Here is a 24,433-nt window from a genome sequence, read left to right as displayed (position 1 = left end):
CAGGTGTCCAGAAACAATATATGTTCTTTCTTTTTGTGAAATACGAGCAAAAAAAAATATTCATTCTGTTGAATATTTTTGCCTCTCATCTGCCAACCAAGTCGATGTGGATTGCTGTAACCAACCACGGCAAGGTGTCGTCAGACAAAGACCAAGAGATTTAAAAAGAGTCGTTCAGGAACCAGAATCTAAAGACTCTGAAGCTACTCAGCCCTGTTGATAGCTCTGGCATCCTTCAGCATGGAGTTGACCTACTTTAACTCAATAACCACAAACATTTAGCATTTAGAAGCAGCACATAAACATGTAATTGTTTCTAAACCTAATTTTTTTTTTTACTGTAAACACATGTAGTGTAACTGTGTACTCTAATCTGTCTCCCTCTTCCTCTTCCTCTTCCTCTCTCCAGACTCTGGTCAAGTTGAATCCTAAACTTCAGCCGATGCTTGACATGATCAAAGCCAACAGGGCCAAATGGGAAGAACTGAACAAGAAGAGACAACGCGGCCAGAGTGTGTCTGCGCCCGCGAGCCCCTGCAGCGGCGACAGCGCAGAAACCGGCGGCTGCACGGTGGCCAAAACCGGCGGCTGCACGGTGGCCAAAACCGGCGGCTGCACGGTGGCCAAAACCGGCGGCTGCACGGTGGCCAAAACCGGCGGCTGCACGGTGGCCAAAACCGGCAGCGCACCGTGCTGCAGCGGGGACGCCGACGGCACACCGTCGAAAGCTGCCAGCTAGCTCCTGCTGCAGAGCGTCCCAGCTGATCTCTTCGGCTTATTTCCTCCTAAATGCAGCCTGCAACAGAGGCCAATGCAGCGCATGCAGAGGTTCTTGGGCTCTGCTCCTCTTCGCTTTTGCTACTAGAGATGAGCTTTAGACTTGAGTCTGGCGCTGCCCTACAGGTTTTTCTCTGCTCACTTCAGTTTCCCTGTGCTGGAGGCTGACAGGAGTTGTTTGGCGAGCTTGTCGGAGCAGCTACAAATCAGCTGATGACGTCGAGTCAGAAAGGAAACACAAACCAGTCAACTTGTGAGCAAACACGAACTGTTTCTGGGCATTGCACAGATTTTTGGCACAAAGCATGGAGGATATTGGAGAAGACTGTTGGTTTGTTTTGCTCTCGGTGTGTCCGGGTTAACTCAGATATCTTTTGTAAATCTGTAAATAGGCTATTGAGTTATTTAAAAGTGCTGTTTAAAAACAACAACAACAACAACAACAACAACCCTGTAAGGATTGAGTTGTAATGTGGCCGTAGAGTTTAAAGGGGTGCAGGAACAGCAGGACCTGTGGCAGTGCTTGCGATGCAAATTGAATTCTCCGCTCCCTTCCTTCCTGTGCCTTGTTTTAAGATCCTTCTGAAAAATGCATGGCCTCCTCGCTGAGGTTCTTCCATAGTATGGAAGTCCACGTTGAACCATGCTGTATTTTCGCCATCATTTTAAAAAAAACAATGACTACAGTTATGTCCCGACCCCATGCTAGCCACAAAACATTATTTACATGTGGAAATATATTTTGCCCAATTTTATAAATGCAGGGTCTCACTTGTCACACAAATACACACAACGTGCCTTGATGAAGTTGTTCTGAAATGACATTAATTTCTGCAAAAAAACAACAAAAAAAAAAGTCCTCTCATTTACTGATTTAACACGGACAGCTGCAACTTAAAACTAAACGATGTACATTAAAGGAGCGGTCTGTAGGATTTCTGTGGCATCCGGAGGTGAGGTTGCAGATTGCGACCCTCCTCTTCCCTCCTGGAGGCCTTCAGGTCACGTAGATACGTGAAAGGCCCTCTGCAGAGCCAGGGTTTGGTTTGTCCCTCCTGGGCTGCTGTAGAAACACGGCGGTGCAACGTGGAGGGTCCCGGCTCCGGTTCATGCGAGAGATGAAATCTCTGCTGTGATTGGCCTAAACCGGAACCGGCCGTCCGCTCTGTAAAGACACGAAGGGCTCGTTCTCACTCGAGGGATCTGAAGTTTCAGGGGATTATAAACTCGTGAAAGCATAATTATGAATATTATATACGATTGCTGCTCATAAATCCTACACACTGGTCCTTTAATATCAAAACCAACGGTTTGACATTTTAAGAGCTCCACTTTCTCGCTTACGGCAGAAGAAATTGACAAGAAGATCCATTATGAACCACTCTCATGATTATCTGTTGAACAGCAGCAGGTTGGCTTAGCTTGGTATGAGGACTATGAACCAGAGGAGGAAGTTGGTCCGGGTCTGTCCAAAAGTCACAAAAACAGCCGACCAGCAGAAACTCCGCGTAAAAGTGACGTTGTGCCCTTTTATAGGGGTTCGTGTGCTCGGCTGTTTCTTGGCCGGAACCAGGACTTTCCTTCGGTCCTCTGGTTGCGCGGACCGGTCAGAGCCAACTAGAAGAAGTCCTGAACCAACACAAAACCAGAAAACAAATCACTTTCACACCTCGGTTCTTGTACGGACTAAAAGAAATGATGTCTGACGTCAGAGTCAAGCTTGCTGTTTCCTACTCTTACCAGTCTTTATGCTAAGCTAAGCTAACCATCAGCTGACTTTAACTGCAGCAGAGCGACAGATACGAGCGATATACTCTCGTCTAACTTTCCATCAGAAAACCGATTAAGTGTTTTTTCTGAAACGTCAGACTTTTGTTTTTCTTCTAATTCTTGGCGGTTTTTTTTTTTTTTTTTTCTCAAAGCTCACAAAATGCTACAAACAGCTTTTAAAATCTCCAGAAGACCGAGACACTGAAACTCGTAGTAATGAAGTGCCCACGTAGTCACAAACATTTGATTTTGATAGTATTATTCTAATTATTATGAGTATAATTTTGGGGGTAGGGGTTTACCTTATGGAGCTTTATGTTGTAGCTTTGTTAATTGAAGTTTAAAACGTGACTGTGCACATTGTGTGGCATGGATCTGTGTGCTCTACTGTATTTTAGTTCAAGAGCTCAATTGAAATCAACCAGAGAAGAATTTTTTTGGACTTGCATGTTTTATGCAGTATTAAATTCAACCACTTGCTAAGGATGTAGCAAACACGTGAGCCAACAAATACCTCGTATTTTCATCAGTAAACACTTTCTCTCATCAGAAATGCATGACTTCAATTCTATTGCATCATGTTATGTGATTTACGTATGAATATTGCGGTTCTATTTTTCTATTAGGTCTCCAGACATAGCCGACTTCTACTAGTCTTTTTTTTGCAATGTAACGTGCTTCTTGTGTTTCTTCTTTCCTCTCTCGGTTCGGACTCTGGATTTAGTCACGGCAGGCTAAACTGAAAGAAACCTAAAGGCATGAAAAGGCAAATGTGCAATGTTTCTGTTGAGAGTTTAAATAAAAATATGCTGCTACGAGTGCTCTGGTTTACTCTGACCGTGGTGATCCAGCTTTCCTACAAAATATTGCACTTTATTTGAATGTATATTTTAAGTCTGCTACCGTAAAGGGTGAAATATTGCTCCACTACATTTATTTTACATCTTTAAAAGGTGATAAATTGCTATAAACTACCCAAAACCATATAGTATAAAACTATGTACATTATGAACCTTTACTTTTAACACTTTAAGCAGATTTGTTTTATGCACATATTAAAATGATTTTACTTGGGTGACAATCAATTGTATTTTAAAATGTCATTAGTCCTTTTACCTAAAGATCTGAGTCCTTCCTCCTCCACTGCCTTTGCCTCCTAGTTTACAATTCTCCCAGTGCAGTGCTGCCCTCTTGTGGACAAACGTGTCTTTACAGACAAATTATAACAATGAAATACTGCAGATATAAGCACATTTCAATGATATATTTGAAATCATGAAAAAGGGAAAATTGCACAATACATTAAATGAGGTTGGAAAAGCTAATATATATATATATATAAAGGGAGACAGGAAATGGATGGAAATATATAAACCTGATCAATATAAGACAAATCTGAGTCATTAATCAGAAATAATGTTTTCATTTTAAAGCCCTCCTGTCTTATCTAAACCTGACGTATCCATTCACACAATCCTTCGTATTAAACTACATTTTTTCTCCGTTCAAGGCTGAGCTCCACTGCCGTTGATAGGTGGTGGTGACGTCAGCCAGCAGTGTGTGGGTGGCTGTGTGGGTGAAGATGACGCCCAAATGAGCTTGTGTGTAGAAAAAAAGAAAAGAAAAGAAAAAAGAAGCCTGACAGGAAGCAAGAGACAGGCTGTTAAACTTCGCTGTGCAGGATTACCTTGAGCTCTGTATGGTGCAGGTGGAGGCAGAGCAAACACCATCCTGCTCCCAGGCTCTCGCTGACCTTCCTCGCTCTGTCTGACAGTATAATTAAAGACTACTAGTGAAGAGCCGAATTGGATATGATGTACGAGAAGGAGAAAAATCCACAACTGGGATGTTTTAGTTCCAATTTATTGCACAAACAGCATTGACGAAATGTACTTGGATGTTACTGTGTTGTTAAGAGAAGTGGAAAATTGACAAGAAAAGGTACAGACATGACCTTCAAAAGCTCTCGACACATGAGGTAAAATGTCAGATGACGGGTCCCGAACGAGTCCTTTTATATGGAAGGGGAATATTTTGACTGGAAAAGGACACAATGGTCCTGGAAAATGTTAATCATAGATCAGGAGAAAAAAAACAAAAACAAGCCAAGATTCTTCAGTCAACAACTGTCTGATAGATCAACCTCGTGTCAAAATGAGCAGCTGAACGTTGAGATGCAGGATAATATCGGCACGTCTTCGGTCCCGCACGATAAAGGCCTTAAAATGAAATATCGGCACCGGCCTGAAAGGATCCTTTCTACCGATATGAAAAGGACGTATTAAGTAAGTATTAAGTATTTAATGATGCCTGACTACATGCTCGATGCCATGTCTTTGTGGAGGTTTGTCCAACATGGATGTAAAGCTGCCGTCTGCAGTGATTGGTCAGTGTCGGCCATGCAAGGAGGAGCCACATCGCATTCCTTAAACATCGCAGATTTAACTGCCCCTTTTAGGAGCATTGATCCTGATCATTACGACAAATTAGTGAAAAACAAAGAGAGAGTGCGTTTATCACAATCGACAAAACAGCTGGAAAATATCAGAATATAGGCAAAGAATCCGATATCGTGCATCCCTCGCTAAATGGTACAAGTCTGGTATCAAACTGTAGGATATTACAGTATCTGTCCAAAAAACATTTCCACAAAGTGACACACAAAACTATGAAACCGTTTGAGGAGATGAACAATTCTGGGGAAACGATCACAAAATAATACTGCAGGAAAAAAAAAAAAAAAAAAAAGGGTCTTTAACAAGATGCAACCGTGTTGAGTTGGAAAGTTTTAGCACATGTAACAGTCACAAATATCCACATTTTAGAGTTCTCAAGATGGTTATCTTTGCATATGCTAATTAAAAAATAGTGTAGCTGTGCATGAGGTTACTAAAAATGCGTATGAACATGGTGGATATGATACCAAACACATGTTTACAGTGTGTTTGCATGATCTGATGAGTTGAGTCTTTGGTACAACATGAGCACCGGGATCCAGAGGCCTTAAATTGCAAATGTGGAAACAGGCATGATGATCGAAATGGCTTCTTTTCTTTCTTTTTTTTTTTTAAACTCCACTTTGCTTTCTGAGTAACAAACCATGCAAGGTAAACGTTTTCAGTACAAAAACTAAGCACACATGGAAACTCTCTCTCAGTATTCATACTGTACTTCTAAGGGTCGTTGTAAAATTTGTTGGGAGTAGAACGGGGGTTTAGCTGATTAAGTTTATCACACACAAACACTCTTTCAGTCCAGAAACAAGTCTCTTATGGCAATAGGTCAGTACAACAGAAGGCAGGAGGGCATGAAAAGACAAACAGGAGACACTGAAAACCATCATGTCCAAGTCTGTTATGCTTCACAAAGGGACTCACTGTACAGAAAGTGTGTCGTAGGAGACGGGAAGGCAGACAAAAGCTTTAGAAAGGCACAGAGCTTTAGAAAGCGCATTCATCGAGAACTCACCACTAAAGAAGTGCCACACACACACACACACACACACACACACACACACACACACACACACACACACACACACACACACACACACACACACACACACACACACACACACACACACACACACACACAAAAACAAATTGTTGGCAAGGATGTTTAGGAAGCGGTTAGACAAAAGCAAACATGACAAAAATCAAGGTTTTGTCGCATCACGTCAAGGTGCGTCGCGGCCGTAGCGTAAGAGGCCGAGGCCACGACGGCAGAAGTGAGCTTCAACATGGGTGACGATATGATTGTTACAGCAGATTAAGTGCAAGGTAATGTAAAAGAAAAAAAACCCGGGGTGAATCGTTAAATGGCACCGTATGACACTTTTGATGGAGAAGACATGATCTCTGTCCATTTTAAATTCACATTTAGTTTCTATTAATCCAAAATGCACAAGATGCTTTTAGAAAAAGGTGAGACGGAGATGAACAGGAGCGGGAAATTAGAGGAGGTTCCTGTTGCCGAAGATGTTATTCGGGTCCACGTAGTCCTTGACAGACTTGAGCATCCCCATGCCGACATTGGAGACGGTCTCTCTCATCCACTCCTTGCGAAGTTTCCCCACTGAATGACAGAGGAGACAAATAAATAAATAAACCAAGGAAGACGACCGAGGGGGAGAAATAGAGGAATCGGCACGGCTGATTGCTCAGCAGGCTGCTGGGAGCCAATCAATCTTGTGAGTGAGTGAATAAACAGAGGGTGATAAATGCTTTTATTCAGAGAGGAGAAATGTTTTGCATGGCATGATTTATGGAGCTCAGCAGACTATCAAACTCATTAGGCTCTGTGTGTTCCCAGAGGAGGGGCCGGCTGGCGGCTGTAGCGGGCCGTCCCCAGCTCCCTCACTCTTTGAGCCACCGCTCCCCTCAGACTCCCTCCCTCCAGAGTCACCGGGCGTTTTGTCTGTGTGTTTCTGTCTCATTGTGCACACGACCTGCGAGGCTGTCGCGCCCCGACACCGGCCCGATCACCATCAGGGTGCCGAAGCCAACCGTGGAGCGCCACACAATGCTCCTCCGTCAGAAGGGCTCTGGCTTTCAGCCGCTCCTCGCCGTCCCTCCTCCCCTTCTTCTCCAAACCACAACCTGAGGAGCGAGAGCGGCTTCGGCATGAAGCCTGGTGAGGGTGGCCATTACTTCACCAGCTGTCCAGTCCGACATCCTCCACAGCGTCTGGACCCGACAGGTTCTTATCGGAGAGTCTGGAGCCAGCGAGAGGTCTGGTGACTGCGGAGGACTGTGAAACCTCACTCTTGTTCAAGAAGTTCAAATTAAAAACAAACTTTTACTTTCACCGAGCTAATAAAGCTGAATATATATATTTTTTAATTTTTTAATTTTAAAGTCACGTTTTAAACTATTTTTTGTAAAAATCAGGCACATTCTGTTCAAGACATTCAGCTAGTGAGCTTTGACATTTCAGACTTTTTAAACTCTATTTAAATCAGCAGACCAAACTTATAGATGTATTGATATATAGATGCTGAAGATTTAAAGGCAAGATTTTGTAAATTATTATTATTTGTTGCCTTTATTTGATAGTTGAGAAAGTAGAGACCGACAAAAAAGAGGAAAGACGGTGGAGCTGCTGGAGGCTGACGTACAACAAAAACCACAAGTAGCAATGCTGCTGAGAAATTGCTGAGGGGCCCCAAGACCCCCCAAAGTCCCAGACCTACTGTGTGATAGCTGCTGTTGTTGTTGTTGTTTTTAAGTTAATAAATATTTTGGATGGAATTAAAACCGCTGAAGTCGTGTAATAAAATCAGTACAAGCGAGGTCCATCTGAAAGCTCAATCCTGCCATTCCCAGTAGAGTATAATTAATTGATCAGCAGAAAATAATAATTAACCAGAAATTCTCCAGTGCTGGAGGTGAAGTTTTGCTGCTTTTTTTTTTCTTTCTAATTGAAGATCTTTTGGTTTCAGCTCTGAGAGACTGATGAACATGTGATACAAAACAGGATTATAAAACCAACAGCACCTACTGCACACTCTGCAGAGAAAATCAGTTTAAACAAAACAAATTATTATCAGAAGATTTAAAGTGACGAGAAAAAAAAAAAAACGAACAATCAACACAAAATAAAATGACAGACATAAAAGTCCGTCTTTAGTAACAGTGCAGAAAGCAACTTAAAAAGAGTCACTGACCAGAGCTCGGTAAATATGAACTTCTGGAGGTCGTGTCACTTTAAGAGGAACACTCGATATGTCTGAAGTGAAAAAGAGATTTGAGAAGCGAGCAGCTCAGAACAGATGCTGCTGGCTGTGTGAACCAACAACGTAATCACCACAGATTAGATATAAAGGCCTGAAAATAGGAAGGTGCATGATGGGAGTGTTCACACGCCTTCCTATCCCTCTCCACATGCTTCTCTCTGCATCGGTAGCAGGCAGCCCCCCGTGTTAACGGGGCGTGTGGAGCGAAGGGGCCACCCCGACGCCTCACAGCGCCACCTTATCACAGTCCAGCCAGGAAACCCCAGATGGGGATCAGCCATGAGGCTAGTGAGGCCCATCTCCTGACAAAACAGGGCAGACAGCAGGGTCACCAGGGACCCTGATACCACACAAACCTCCAGATGGTGACATAGCGACCAATCAGCTGCTACCCAATAACTAAGAAAGTATCGTGCTCTCTTCCACCTCCTCCTCCTCCCCGCTCCTTCCCCCTTGTTCCACCTCCATCCCTCCCTCCTCTCAGGAAAGGGAGAGAAAACAGAAGGTGCTGGGACTGCATCATTGCCTCCATCACTGTGATAATTTACACATCTATCTTGTCATATTGTCTCTCTTTTGCTTGCTATTGCAATCAATCTCACCAGGCTTGGTCTGTGCAGCTGAGACATGCAAAGAAGTACAGGTAGCCATTTCAGAAATTACTTTTTTTTTTTCTTTCTTTTTTTTTTACGAATGATATTTCTCTTGTGTGGAAAAGCCTGGGGAAGTTCAGGACGAATGACACAAGGGGAACTTCACTAAATCAGGTCATTTGTTGTATCTCCTGAACGCGCTGACCTGCGTGGAGGTGCAGTTGGCAGAGCGAGCGAGATTGAAGCTCTGCGGAGCCCCAAGGTGAGGTGACGACGCCGGGCACCCTGGGGTGGCCTCATACCGGGGAGAAGGCAAAAGCCGGGCTGAGCTTCAACCCCTCGACACGCTGCTCTCACTCTCCATGGGTGTCTCTGACAAATGGGGGTCAGGACGTGACAGACAGAGGAAGGTAGCGGCCCTGCGCTCCTCTGATACGGCTGAGGCCGAGTATTGGTTGGGAAGTTGCGGTGCAGGGTTGATAGATGGACGACTCTCCGAGTGATGGATGTTCAACAACTCTTCACCGCTGCGACTCTGGTGACCTACTTAACGAGGACATTTCTCCCAGTGTTCGGGCTTTCAGAACCAGCCAATAATCACACATAAAGCATTGTTTTACAATAAGTGGGATTAATCCGACTCCTTTCCGAGGTTGAAATTGTACTTTTTGTCGTGGACAGCAGTCAACACACCGTGGTGTTAGCTGAGTATTATGTCCTGCAGAGAAAAGGGCAGCGCGCTCCACACGCCCAGATCCCCTTCCTCCGCCCATGCAGCTCCACGATGACCTGCTGTAAATACGAGGCCACAAAAATGTATATTTCCTCCGGTGCCCTCCCACCTCACCATCCTTGACTACATCTGTTTTGTTTGATACACAAAACCCAGTGAAACTACCTCCATTTGTCAAGCGCTGATTGTGGGCAGACAAACTGGCCTGTCTGCGCCCAGATAGCGAGGCCCACTGTTATTAATCACAATTACAGAGTGGGCCTCGCACGCAGGAGCTGCATCAATATCCCCTCCTCTCCCCCCTGTCACCTCCCCGTGCTGCTTGGGGTGGCCGGGCCACCGTTTGGAGGTCAGTATACAGCTAGCGATAACGGTGGCATCATTTACCCCGGCCCGCTGCCTCCTTTTTATTAGCAATCTTTTAATTTTGAACCCGTCCCCGCCTTCAGGAGAAATTGTGATTTAATATCGCAGCTGATTCACTGCATACTGTTTTTGACAGGTGTGATGAATAGCCTGAAGTGATGTATGAAAACAGCGAGGCGGATGGCAATATAGATAAGGCAGCCATTTCGGTTAGCCCCGATGGGGCCCAGAGAGTTGTTTCGCCGCCCTCCCCTGCTCACGTTTCATTTGGTCACTGCTGAAATGAACAAATAGCCGAGTCGGAGTCATTCATCTGAGCTGCAGGAACAGATTTTGGACACTTGAAGGAAGCTATGAAAGATCTCAGACCAAATGCACATTTTTGACACGACTGGCCGCCTGCTCGCCGGCACGGAAGAGCACGCTGGGAACGCGCAGCGTTTTCTCGGTGCTATTCAGGACACCCTGTTTTCATGAATTATAATTTTAGTGAAATGTGCAAAAATGCCGTCATTCAAGTCAGAGTGATTCTTGAGATTCGTGTGCACCTGCTTTCTGCGGTTTGAGAGGACGGACTCAATATTTTAGTTTAAAAAAACCTCCGTTTTTAGTACCTCCATGGTGATGTGACAAGCTCCCTCCGTTGGCGAGGATCTCTTCTCTGGCTGCATGCTGGAAAAAAACAAAACATTGACTCTGTGGGTGTTGGAGATTCAACATATCATTACATTAAATTATGATCTATGAAAGGTTGGACTTTGTTCTAATGCTGCTAAAACTGAAACTGGACCTACCTCCACTTGTTCATACACGTGTACTGGATCACCGAGTCCCCGGTAGTTGAAGGCAAAGTAAAAGTAGACGCAGGCACCGGCATCATACGTCTGAGTCACCCTGCACAAACAAGACACCTTAATGTTTCTCCTTCAGCTGTCCCTCTGAAAATCTCATTTACATCAGTGTTTTGTCCCGGTGCTCCATTTTCAACCAATAAATGCATTTTCTTTTCCTTTGTAATTGGAAGACAAAGTGAAGTGGGAGGTTTGGTTTTCCCCAGTGAACCCCTGACCTCAATTCCATTCATGGTTACCAGAAAGCGGAGGCAGCGTGGAAGCACTGTCGCCTTCAATAACGTAACATTATCAAACATTAAAACATTAAATGGCCATGAAAACACTTTTACCTGAATCACCTGAGCCAAACTTACACTGCAGGTAACTGGACGGTTCAACCGACACGCTGATGTTTATCATTTCAAAGAGACTTAAATAACTCCTTCACTTTTCTGAATGAATGCAATTTGAATTCAGATGTTGGAACATGTGGAGTGAGCTTTCTGTTGAGAGTGAGCACCTCTCTGGTTTACGTGAGCTCTCTCTGGCCTCGTTCTCCGTGGAGGAACTGGTGCAGAGCCCTTGTTCATTTGACATGGCCCATCACCTGGCACACTGACTGCTCTGGAGGTTAAATGGACAAATCAATCATGTGACAGACTGCAGCCGGGAAACGAATGGCCGTAGCGTAATCAGGCTGAGGCCTAATCTGTCGGCAATCTGCAAGCAGCAGCCGGGTGCTCCTCAGCCAGCTCGCCGTCCGTCTGTCTGTCTGTCTGCGTGGCTCTTGCTAACTCAACAGGGGTCGGAATGGTTGCGCAACCTCCAACACTTCCTAAGCAATGAATGCATTGTATCTCAAGTATTTAGTGTTGATTATTTTCAAGTACCAACAGTCAGCTTCACAGAGTTTTCTTTTTAAACTGATAGCTTCTGATTTACACCAGTTGTAGACAAATATTATTAGAGAGGTTCCTGTTTGAGTTTAACCATTTAAAATATGAATCTGGTGATTTTTCTACAAGCCTGGTAAAACAGATTTTTGCAGCAGAGATACATTACAGTCCCAACATTAGTAAAAACATATAAATGAGCCACACTGCTACACCTTTATTATCATAAACACCGGCCCTGCACTTTATTTTGAGTCAATACCACATATACTGTCATGCTGCTAGAACTATGTATTATTCAGTGGCTGAAAATAGTCGCCAACAAGAGCACAATTTACTCCCGTTTGAGTAACAATGGCTCAAATCCATAGAGCTCTGCAGGTTTAATAAGTTACTCTGATATCTGGGACCTGTTTTGTTCCTATCATGAGATTTGTTGACAAAAAGACAAATATAGAATATATATAGGCTCTGTTTTTACACTGGAATTAAAACTTTCATAAAACTATATTCAACCTTTGTTTGGAGATTGCGGGACAGCGTGTTGTGTTCAGGCTCAATTCTGTTGTTTTCAAATATTACCTGCACGTGGACAAAGGTTGAAACTGCACTCCTTTGTCTTTACACTCTCGAACGATGCGTGCCTTTACATTCCTGCAGATGTCCAACACCCTGGAAATAAATACGAGATTTCTTATGTCCTGTCTGAACCGGACTAAACAGAAAGAGGATGAATTTGTAATGCCGCAACATTATGCTCACGAAATGTTTAAAGAGTGCGGTCTAAATTGATTTTTGTGTATCTCAAAAAATGACTGTGATGTGTATAGGAAATGTAATAAATTAATTAGTGGTGCAAAATTATTAAAATTCAGAGGAAGGCAGGATGCCAGGAAGGAGAAGGAGGACAGACTGACGAACATGACGACCATTGTGGAAGAGATTCCCACTGGTGTGGAAATGGCCGCCAGTCCTAAGCATGTGCAGCCGTGTGTGGAGGGTGGAGGATGGGGAGGAGGGTGGAGGATGGGAGGGTGGAGGATGGGGAGGAGGGTGGGTAATGAGCCAGGCACATATGCTCGCCTCAGTGCCTGATCTCTCGGTCTCTCCCGTCAGGCATGTTACACAACAAGGGAGCTGCGTGTGCTCTTGTTTGTTGAGTGAGAAAACAGCATAATGAAAACATGGAGAGAATGCAGATCACACAACATGGATGTGAGATGAATCTGTGGCTAACACGACACACATTACATATAGACCTCTACCCTCTGTGAGCATGTGTGTGTGAGTAATGGTGGGTTTATAGGCAGAGGAGGCAAAGCGTCCACCGACGTACAGTCGTTTAATGGTGGAGAAGGCAGGCATGAAGGTGAATGTCAAACACAGCGGCAAAGAGAAATAAAAGAAAGGAGGGGAAACGGGAGCAGGAGAAAAGGCAGAGGACTCTCTCAGGGCAGACTGTGTGGGAGGTGAGTAAAGAAAAATGTGTACTGAGCTATTTCAATCTGACACAGGAAAGCCTGCAGCTCATGTTAATGTATTTACCTGTCCCAAGGCACAGAGGTTTCAAAGGACTCCCCAATCACATAGTAGTCCATCCCCAAGTCCTAGTTGGAGCACAATACGAACATTAGTCGGCTGATAAGTTATATATACAAATTATACATGTACATGTACACAACACAAGCAATGCTTTTACTGTTAATATGAGTGCAGCAGATCAGGAATGAAAACCTCACAGCCTCTGACCTTATTTTCAAAACTGCATCTTCCTAATTTAACTTCATTAATTAGAGCTGAAACATTCAGCCAATCAACAGAAAGATAATTACCAACTATTTTACTAGTTTATTGGATAAAACATTTTATTACATCACTATGGGTCCTGCAGCATTTATTCCAGCTGGCTGACATTATACAGACCAAAGAAGTAAACACATAAATCCAGAAAATAGAAAGTAGATTAATCTATAATGATGTTAAATGTGCAATTTTATTATTTGTGGCCTTATTATAAGTGATACAAGATGTCTGAAAGCCGAATTGAAACTTGGTTAAGTGTTTACATGGCTAAGACTTCTTGCTTGAAATGTTGCTGAGAAAATAACTCACCCTGACTACAGAACGTCAGCAGAGAGCTGTCAGTAACCGGGTTCCTTAAGTGAATGTAAACACCGTGTTTGTTGATACGTTCTTATGATTATCAGAAAGGGCTCCAGCAGGACTGACCTCAGTCAGCTCTCTATTGTCACTCTGTCTGCAGCCACTGTGCTCCTTGTTAGAGGCCCTGACAAGAACTGTGACCAGATCGAATCAAAGACCTCCTGAGGTCATATTCTGCAGCCTCTCTTTGTTGCTCCCTCTCCTATCTGCTGTCCGACTGCAGCCTCCCCACCCGCCCCACCCGCCCCACCTGCCCATCAGCTCAGGCAGAGAAACAGCCAGAGGAGTGACCCACCCGGAGGTAAGCGATGACGAAGGTCAACATGTAGCCCCTCTGCCCATTGTCCTCTCCAGCTGCCAGACCCCTGGAAGGAGACAACAGGGTTAATATTTAACCGCTCTTTTCTTTCAGCTTTGTTGGTGCGACCGCCCCCCCTCACAACAGCTGTCTCGGAGCCTGTCAGTCCAACAATGTACAGATCAATGACGCGAGGCTCCGTGCATCGCCACAGGTCAGCTGCACATCTATCACCTGCGGCGGGTAATCACATTTTCATCTACCATCCAAACTAATCAGGCCGCGCTCATCAGAAAATCACTATATTGATTTTCACCCCTCTTCCTGTTTCCCAACACCAGAGGAAAACGTTCCTCGCCAAACCTAAACCTCACTAATCCATCACTGACACTTATTCGGATGGGTGATCAGCTTTTATTTGAGACAATGCAATTATGCAGAGGATGTTTGCATGTGACTTAAAAGCTTCTTGTGGTTTTAATTGCTTCTTATCGTCAGGGCAGTCGTCCAGCAGTAACACTAACAGTAATAATGAAAAAACATTAAACAAAAAATCAGTGACAGTGCCATCGAATAATCTCCGATGTGTACCTCATTAACGAGTGGTTCATACTTTGAGCAGAGTAATGGTTGAAATACATTTAGAGTGAAAACTTTATATTAACTTTTAAATGATAAATCTTCCTGATCAAAATTAATTTATATTAATAGGATCTATATACTACTTAGATCTGACTTCTTTCAGTTTTAACTCTACAATAACAATTTTTAAATATATTTGATGAATATTATGTCTGTGTGCTTCCAATGGTTGGTGTATTTCTAAAGAGGGAGCTGTTTGTGTGATTAACACCAAATAAGGCCAAAGAAAATGTTCAGAATTTAAATTAAAGCGAGAACAATTTTTACATTTTAAATTAAAAATAAAGAGAGGGAAATGTCCAAAGGTGGCTGATTATGTTTCTTTAAATTAGTGACAGAAAACAAGATATGATGCATTCAAATCTGATTTTTGTTAACTCCTCAAAATCTGATTTTTGCCATTATTTATCTTTTAATTATTCAACATAAACACAGGCTGCCTATTTACTTTCTAAAAGTAAAGCTACCAGCCACCTGTGAGAGGACACCAAATATTTTTTGGTTTAAAGGGTGTAAATGGTTTAAAAACGGCTATGGATAGAGAGGTTTCCGCTCAAGCTGGCAGGTAACTGATTTCCACCAAAGTCCATATTGATCCATTTCATGATCAATCAGAACAGCCGAGCACTCCCCAGCTGTGTCCTCTAGGCCGGCGCTGTGCCCCGCTATCACTGCCCACACCAAACCTACTTTAACATTAGAGCCGGCCTGACAGGAGGACCGAGCCGGCCTGACAGGAGGACCTCCACAGGTGATCCATCAATCCACACAGAGACAAACTACTGAGCAGAGCACAGAAACTGAAGTGTGCAACTGCTTTTCTATTATTTTCACTGCTACTCCATAATAAGCTGAAGGGACATCAGGGCCAAAGGCAGCTCCAACAAGTGGCACATTTCTGTGGCAAGGATCTTTAACTGACAGGGAAACAGGAAAGTGAGCAGCAACTACTACTTACCCAAATTTTGCCGCGATGTCATAAACTTGCTTCTCGTGCTGCAGGACCTTCTCGCGGTCTCCCTCAAACAGCAGGGTGGCCACACACAAGTGGTTGGGGTCAAACCCTTTGAACTGAGAATTACAAAGGTGGTTTCATTTTCCACAAAAAACACCTGTGGCTACAAACTGGTGGTGTTCACTTCTGATCCGTTTTACCTTGGTGATGTAAAATTTCTTTAAGCCTTCCAAAAAGGAAGTGAACATTGAAGATACTTGCGGCTTCAGGGCGTGACCTGTGAGAACATCAGATAAAAGTCAGATCCATTAATTCACACAGAAGTGGGCCTCAAAGTCAGATGCTATTTTTCACACGTTAGGTAAACCCCGCTGCTGCCTGCAACCTCCGAGAGGGCAAGCCAGTCAGGTTTATTTGGAGTTTCAAACAAAAGGAGGAAAAATAAATGGTAACATTTGAATAACTTTACAACTGGCCAGTGGCTGCCAGCGACAGCGACTATAAATCAGAGAGTTTCCGAAGGGAAGTGGGGTTGACACGGTGATATCCGTCTTCCTCACCCACACTTTTTGATTTATTCCTGATCGGACGCACAAAAGCGCCTGTGGACAAGCGAAAATGAGGGGCTGGGGCCAATGGGATGGTTATCAATCACAGCGGGGAAGTCATGGGTGATGTCGCCGAGACTTAACAGTTCATTTATTTCCCCCCATGCTCAAGTCTCTTCATCACTTAGTGTCCTAATTGTTTCCATTCCAAAATTTGATTGCAGGTCTTAAGGTCTCTCACAGCCATCATACTCGTTAATTAAATACTCAAAATCCAGAGAGAGAAAATTACACCTGCACTGAGCATAATTTCACATCTAACTCTCCCCTCTGTTTTCTTTTTTTATTTCTTTTTTTCTTTTCATATCAACATATGCTGCTCCTTACAACAACATTCTCATGTTTTATCTTAGGTGTCAAGACAAGCAGTGCTAAATTGTATTTGTTTGTCCCAAACTGAAAATAACCTGTGAATACATCAACGTGCTCAACAGCCAACATGATTAAAAGTAAGTACAAGCCACTAATAAGCCCAAGAAGGCATCATAGAGCCATGAGTTTTAGTTATTAGTAAAAAAAAACAAAAAAAACCCTGGTTGCTTCATCTTACCTACTTAAGGCTAAGAAGTGCCTACTCTGTGAAAAGTGGAAATATAGGGGAGATAATGAGATCCCTGGAGGCTGGGGAACTACTTTACACAGATCTCTGGCAACGCCAGATGCATTCCACAAGACCTTAAGAAACAACATCATAAAACTTCAATGTAACAACTACTTAATTTTGGCGAGGGTTATTTTTCATCGTGCTTCAAGTCTGTGTGTGTGTGTGTGTGTGTGTGTGTGTGTGTGTGTGTGTGTGTGTGTGTGTGTGTGTGTGTGTGTGTGTGTGTGTGTGTGTGTGTGTGTGTGTGTGTGTGTGTGTGTGTGTGTGTGTGTGTGTGTTCTGCTGCAGAAATAAGAATCAATTGAACAATTTGCCGCTGCAGCGGGTGACATCGTTCCCTGCTGCACCGTTGCCATTTATTCTAAATTGAAACACCAATCAAAATACTGACCAAAATTACAGCGTGAGAAACTGCTCTAAATAAATGGGATCACTGACTGACTGTCAAAGGTTATAATGGGGCCTAAAAACATTTCCTAAAACTGAAAAGCAGGTGAAATACAGTCCTACGAGTCACCACGAGACAACTGTGGCTGAAATGAGATGTTCACATCAAGACGTAATAACAGCAGTGACGGCTGGGCCACGTTGTTAATGATCAAACAAAACTTACCAAATTTAAATTGTTCATTATCCATGAGCCTTATAGATGCCGGAGCACACCTCTGGGGAAGAAAAAGTTGGTCTGTTTTAGTTTGTTTGGATAATAATTTCCGCAAAATAGCTGAATTATAGGAAAATAATTGATTTAAAATAAAGCTGATATGAGACCAAAGTATTTAATAGTGTAAAGATTCAGGGCAACTGTTGGATTGTTGGTTCTTGGTTTCTTGTTGGATGTCCTGAATGTAAAATCTAAAGTTTTCCTCTCCAGTTTGCTTGTTGCTTTTGACAACAAGTTTCAAATGTCTCTGGAAAGTTTCAGGATGTGGTGTTTGAGTTGGAACAGAAAAAAAAACTGAAAAAGCAAAGGTGAAACTGAATTTACTGTTTCAACCCTCAGATTGATCTGAAGAGCACTGATCAAGGCTCAGTACAACCCGTGATGTTGGATGTGCCACAAAAACTACAAGCAGTGATTGGACACAGCTGATGGAATATACATCAATTTTATATCAATATCTTAATATGAGATTAGATGTTGGCCATTACAGAAAAGTGATGCCATTTTCTGACCCTAACAGATTGTTCCAGTATTTGCCTTTATCCACTGTGTCTTTACATCCATTACTGATGATTATTTTTCTTAAAAATCTCCGTGTTATTATTATTTCGAAAGCACAAACAGTCATCCCAACTATATGGTCGTGATATCTTGTTAAGCACATTATGATGTTTGGTTTTCCCGTATCACTGCCCCTGACAGAACATAGTGGTCTTGGTGTGTCACGGAAACTGATGTTTAGTTTTAACAGACAGCACATAAATTTAGATTTTTGTTGGCAGGTCAGTTTTAAACAAGTGAAGAAATGATGTGCTTATTGCCATTTTGAAAAACCTCAAACACAAAAACAAAAAACAGGCCTCGGTGTCGGGTTGAGAAATGGAGATGAAGCAGGAGAAAAACACAACACTTTAAAAAGAGATAAACATGTTACCTGTTTAGCAACCTCTCGAAGGCAGGCAACTCCCTGCTCAAAATTGGGGAAAACCACAGAGCCGTATTTCTGGTACTCTGGCATTGGACGAATCTTCATGGTTACCTCGGTAACCACACCCAGGGTTCCTGTGGAAAATCACAGCGAGAGATTTTGAGTAGAACAAAAAGAATTATACCAGTTCCCACAAATTTATATGACCTAACCCTCTCAGAGCGGAAACTTTAGACCGTTTTTAAGGGCTGTGCTGCGTCCCGTGGGTCGTTAAGGTGACCTTTGTCTCACATTTCACTTAGTAGACCTGGTTTTCTACCACACATTGGGGGACAACTAAGATTTATCAGCTTAGGAGCAGGAGGAAATAAAGCAGGACTCTATCAAAGGCAGCGAGGCCAACAGCAGCAACACACATACAGGTACAAGGGAACCTCCGGCTTACCTTATGACCCTGAAAACGGTCAACCATTAGCTGCTGCTGCAGGAGTCACGTTGCCTCTCTCACATAGCACATATGCTGAATGCTTAAAAAAAAGTTCCCAGTGAACTACAGCAAAGGATTAGGGAGAGCTGTTTGTCATTCCTGCAGATTCTAACACTGATTATAATAAACCATAGAAAAAAAAAAAACAAAAAAAAACAGGAAGGCTGTTGAAAATCATCGGCAAGAAACAGTTTCAGAGGCTTTGACAGATTGTAGACATATTTTTATAATATTCTATCATTCGCTTCATGTATTTTTAGAAAAAATTGCCCTTGCGGGATCAATAAAGTCCATCTGTCTGTCTGTCTGTCAATTTGCTGATGGACTGAAAATGTATTTAATTTTAATAAATGTATCAAACAATATGCTAGTACTGGTTTTAGCTTCTCAAATTTAAGGATCTACTGCTTTTTTTGTTGTTGCTGTTTTACATCATTGCAAACTGACTGAGGCTTTTTGACTTCATTTATAGACGGATGTCTCATGAACAAGGCCGTCGTCAATTAGGAAGCTTTGTCAGCCTGTTATGGTTTTTAATGAGCCCTCTAATGTGACACTACAGGCCACATGCTGCTCCCTAGTGGCCTGGTGGAAAACATGTGACTCCAGTGGGCCTCACCCAAGACAGGCTCCGCCTTCCTGACAGCATGAGGGAGGGGCCACTGGGCAAGTGAGAGACAGGGTGAGAGAGAAAAGGAGCTAGGGAGGAGCTGGAGTACAAGTGAGTACAAGACAGTGAGCAAGTGAGGACTTGGATGCAATAAGAACAGCAACATCAGAAAAACACTCTTTTGGGGCCGATAAAATGAAATGCTGGAGTGCAGCTTAAGCCATTTTTACTGCGACTATCTCCACTGAACAAACCTCATTTTACAGGATTAGTATTTGTGTAGAGCGACTGTTTGCAATGAAGCGTCTCTGCTTTCAACGACAAATATTTCCAGCAACAACAACAAAAAATCTGTGTGGTGACAGTGTGAAGCCACTATAGAAGCAACCATTTAACTCAGATTAGTATTAGTTGGCTTCATATTAAATTCTCCACGGTTGAGAGGGGTTTAAAAAGAGAAAGGGATTATCATTGATCATTCCAATCATTCTTTACACTGGCTGTAGCAAGGGGGAAGAACTGCTTTGTATTCAAGCTACTTCAAGGTCAGAGAGATAGACAGACCCGCTGTTGTACAGAGAATGAGAAGCTTGAGGTTTCACAGTCATTTCTAATGAAATGGATGCGTTCCACTTAAGTGTAATACCAAAAGTACACACTTCTTTACTCTGATATTACACAAATCTGTTCAAAATGAATTTGTTTCAGAAGTTTTATGTTTACAGTATTTGCTGCTATGATATTTTTCATGATCTTATGAGGTGAACAAACAGCAAATCCAGTCAAACATTAAGGAATCATACCAGTATGTTTCATACAAGTAACCAAAGCCTACCGATCTATTCAATTCAAATCTACCTTTGGGAAAAGTAAGGTTAAGGGAAAGCATATAAATTATTTATCACTCTATAACCTCAAAGTGTTTATAACTTCCGGCAAATATCTTTGAGGCAGGATGAAATGGTAAGTGTCAGCTAAAACATGAAGCCTGATAGCGATCAGTTCATACAGGTCTAGGCTGATTATCACAAACTGGCTTATACGGTATAACTCACAGTTAACCTGCACAATCAAGACAAAACATTTCCAGGCTTGTATTTATTAATGGATTATTAAGTAATCTAGACATAAATAGCACATTTCTTTAAAACCCTGGTACTGAAATCACTTCTAATAAGTACAAATAGAGACTTCTGCAGCAATCCCAGCCCAGTCAGGGAGCAGATTGCTGAGCTTTGTAGGGTGAATATAAAGTTTGTATCCACAGCTGTTTAACATAGCGATGCCAAGAGTCTCTGAACCTCCTCATTATGTAGTGGGAACCTGGCATATGGCAGTACTCTCTGTGGGCATTCACAAGGACAGGGCACTGCAGATGGGGTGCAGAGGACACTTGCTGGTTCCTAACTAACACCCCTCCAGATCCCTTTCCCAGCGATGCTAGTTAATGTGCAAGAAGCTCACAGCCTGAGAACTGTCCTGATGCTCACGAGGACTTTATGCACGCACACACAAACCTGCAGTAACACACAAGTTTACACAACTGAAATCACATGAGAGGACTAGCAAACCTTCTGAGCCCATGATGAAGTGGTGAATGTCCGGCCCCGTGGACACGCGAGGCCCCTGACAACTCTTTTCGATCACTCCTTGCGGGGTAACCATCTTCACATGGACGACCTGTCCGGTCACAACACAGAAAAACAACACGCACTTTTAGAGACAAATATTTCCAAACACTACTATACCTTCCTTTTTGACAATTACAAATGCTGACAAATTATACAATGTAGATATTGTCCAAGTGACCCTGTATTTTAGAGGTGAGGGCAAAGTCCACTAAACTCTTGCTAATAATTTATTTCCTGCGCTGTAACGTCTCGGCCATTATTCTCTGCTCGGAACAAACGGCAGCAGAAAGGTAGAAGAGAGGGCAGGCGACTCACCAGGTCCTCGATGTTACCATAGATGTTCTTCTTCATGCCTGACGCTCTGGTTGCTACCCAGCCCCCCAGAGAGCTGAACTCCATGGAGTCAGGCTCATGCCCGGTGCAGTAGCCGCTCTCATTAAGCTGTGATGAAAAGAAAGAAGGCATTCGTTTGTTGTCGTAGTTAAAAGCCAGAGAAAAAATGTTTGGAAAACAAGATGTTAGTAAAGCCACAAGAATGTTTTAATAAGAAGCGAAAAGAATGAGCAAAGGGAAAAAGGGAGAAAATAATTGCAGCTCTGCTGCTGCACTTCATGAGTTATACTGCAATGTAGATTTCAGGGTTTATGGCATCACAGATTTTTATAACGGCCTCAAATAAACCACGTAGAAGGAGCACGAAAAGACTAAAGAGAGAGATCAGTGCATTATCTGGCAGAGCCAAATCTCAGCCTGACTGCAGCGATGCTTTTATTAGCATCATTAGTAAAGTTACAATAAGAGAAACGTTTACATTTTTATGTAAGTCTGTGACTTGTACAGGCTCCGTCTCCCACTACTGTGATGCAAGACTGCAAATTCAGTTTCCACAGCTCCACCCAAAGCACAAACTGTAAATGACTTTGCCACATGGTCATATCAATGTGTATACGTCTGGGGTTATTAGTGTGTTTGTAACACACACAAAAAAACCTCCTGAGGAACCTGTGCATCACACACACCATCCCCGAGGTCGTGAGGAACCTACACATTCTCCTGCAGGCCGCCGTACTTCTGAAAGACTGCATCTATAGGGAGAACATTTAATAGTAATAATAATAGAGACCTTAAAGTATGACAACAACGCTCCCCAGAAGCACAAGGGTAAAGTCAGGCCTGGTTTTATCACAGCACTCCTCTGGAAGGCAGTTTATAATGCAGACCCATCTGCTCTATCAAATGGGCCCAGACTAAATGCAGAGGTGGAGTCTGCTTTAGATGCAGCTCACGCATTCCTCCACATCAAACACCCGCTCCTTCTCCATTTTTCTGAATTAGCTTGATGGTGCCATCTGCTCACGACCACCGTCTCGCTCTCTAATCTCTCCCCTTCAGCACTCTGCTCCGTCTCTAACTCCTGCCGAAACCCTGCGAGCTCCGCTGAGCAAAGAGCACCGAGGTGACTGAGCTCGGACGACCTGCACGCCAACGGTCACGCGGCTCGACTGTCGGCGTTAACGTACGACGTTAACGCCAGATCTTTCGGCGGATGAATGTGGACGGATGAGCGGCGCTTACCGATCTCTCCAGGTCCTGACCGACGATGCCCGCCTCCACACGGGCAGTTAAATTTTTCTCGTCAATCCACAGAATCTGGTTCTGTTACAAACAAACAAAAACATGACAGAGGAAGTCATAAACATTTAAAATAAACTCTTTATGTCATACAGTATGGAAAAAAAAATACTCTCTAATGCGGTTTGTTTCATTTATGTAAAACCACTGATTTGAAGTAGGTTCCAATATCTTAATAAGAATGTTATGTATCACCATGTCTGTCATCTGAACTCTAAACCTGCCTACATTTGTTATGTGGATTTAAAATATCTGAGACCCAGACATAAACACTGCACTCACCACGGAGACGGTCCCTCGACAGCTTGCTTACAACACTGTACGCTTTCCACCGGCTCGGTTTAAGGATAAATGTACAGCGGGGTCGCGGGACGGAGACACCAGTCAGCTGTCTTGAGCTTAACATCTAATTCCAAATATATGCCTCTTATTTAGGCCACTGCCCCCTACCTGCAGGAGGTCATCTCATAACCGCCATCAATTATTCTGCAGAGGTAATAAACTTTATGTTCCTCCCATCCTGCTCCTTTCATGTGCTTCCATTGGAGCCACCTGACCTCTGACCCCTGACACAGAACACTGGTCACTGATGTCTATGGCACCAAACTCAATGACTTGAAGGCTAGCAGCGTGCAGACAGCTTGTATATCACCTCTATGTGTGCCTGGATCAAAGGGCTGTACTGTACTGGTGACAATTTTCACCATTTTATATTATTTCCAATGAAATATTATCATGTGGCTGGGTGGGGTGGGGGGGGGGGTGTTCTACTAAAATCAGTGATGGGGGGAACACTTATGTTGTGTCCCAGTTTCACACAGTTCTAGCTGTGGCTGCCATTAAAGCTTATTTGTGTTACTGGAGCTTTAAAGAAACAATGAAAAATGCCAATCACAGATTCCCAGAGTCCAATGTGAATAAAATTTAGTTTTTGTAAAATCAAAATGTATTTAGTTTATATTTATATAAAATGTGTCAAATCCTCACATTTACGAGGTAGAATTGAAAGAATGTTTTTTGTTCTTGATAATTCGAAAATGTTCATAATTTAAATCACAATATTACATTTCTGTTGGTTGATTAATGGATTTTAGTTTTAGTTTGAACAATATTATGAATATTAGGTCCATTCACATTAGATAAAAAGATCACGTGGTATCTGGAAATAATGCTGTAATTTTGTTATGCCAAAAGCTAAATCTCACTTTTCATGCTTGATTTAATAAAAGAAATGTATAGAGACATGAATTTTAAACATTAATATTAAGTTAAAAGATCTGATCTTATTTCATCTGCAAAACCGCCTCACTTCAGGGCTTGGTGTCTCTGAATAGGAATACCGATAGAACATGACTCACTAACTTCAACGACCCAGATAACGAGTTATACCAGAAAACGCTGTTTCAATTCTATATAGAAGCCGTGCAATTACTAGCTTTGAAAAACACGGTGACTCTCAGGCAAGACGGTGTCTTTTACCTGAGATGTCCCACATTGTGGCTCCAATGTCAT

The 24,433-nt window shown here is 42.9% G+C and overlaps 2 protein-coding genes across 3 annotated transcripts in view; one reads left to right on the top strand and one right to left on the bottom strand.

Moving 5' to 3' along the window:
- The window catches only part of pde11a (phosphodiesterase 11a), a 36,526-nt gene extending 33,161 nt beyond the window's left edge, over positions 1–3,365 (top strand). Inside the window, exon 20 of the mRNA XM_069702610.1 lies at positions 410–3,365. Within this exon, the coding sequence (XP_069558711.1) occupies positions 410–739 (330 nt within the window). The 3' untranslated portion in view covers positions 740–3,365. The remainder of the gene's footprint in view (positions 1–409) is intronic.
- A 1,027-nt stretch (positions 3,366–4,392) lies between these two features.
- agps (alkylglycerone phosphate synthase) overlaps positions 4,393–24,433 on the bottom strand; it is a 27,877-nt gene continuing 7,836 nt past the window's right edge. For both annotated transcript variants that reach the window (XM_069702604.1, XM_069702605.1), the window contains exons 8-20: positions 22,865–22,945; positions 21,605–21,730; positions 21,230–21,338; positions 18,568–18,695; positions 17,583–17,634; positions 15,958–16,034; positions 15,761–15,873; positions 14,158–14,227; positions 13,245–13,306; positions 12,282–12,371; positions 10,768–10,867; positions 10,588–10,645; positions 4,393–6,621 (exon numbers count right to left, since the gene is read on the bottom strand). In XM_069702604.1, the coding sequence (XP_069558705.1) occupies positions 6,500–6,621; positions 10,588–10,645; positions 10,768–10,867; positions 12,282–12,371; positions 13,245–13,306; positions 14,158–14,227; positions 15,761–15,873; positions 15,958–16,034; positions 17,583–17,634; positions 18,568–18,695; positions 21,230–21,338; positions 21,605–21,730; positions 22,865–22,945 (1,188 nt within the window). In that variant the 3' untranslated portion in view covers positions 4,393–6,499. The remainder of the gene's footprint in view (positions 6,622–10,587; positions 10,646–10,767; positions 10,868–12,281; positions 12,372–13,244; positions 13,307–14,157; positions 14,228–15,760; positions 15,874–15,957; positions 16,035–17,582; positions 17,635–18,567; positions 18,696–21,229; positions 21,339–21,604; positions 21,731–22,864; positions 22,946–24,433) is intronic.

This window comes from Brachyistius frenatus, unplaced genomic scaffold (genome assembly GCF_029030835.1).
Source record: "Brachyistius frenatus isolate BFR_SWC_R1_liver_20210118 unplaced genomic scaffold, ASM2903083v1 Contig_42, whole genome shotgun sequence".
NCBI classification, from domain to species: Eukaryota; Metazoa; Chordata; class Actinopteri; family Embiotocidae; genus Brachyistius; species Brachyistius frenatus.
This window is presented reverse-complemented; position numbering and strand designations above follow the sequence as displayed.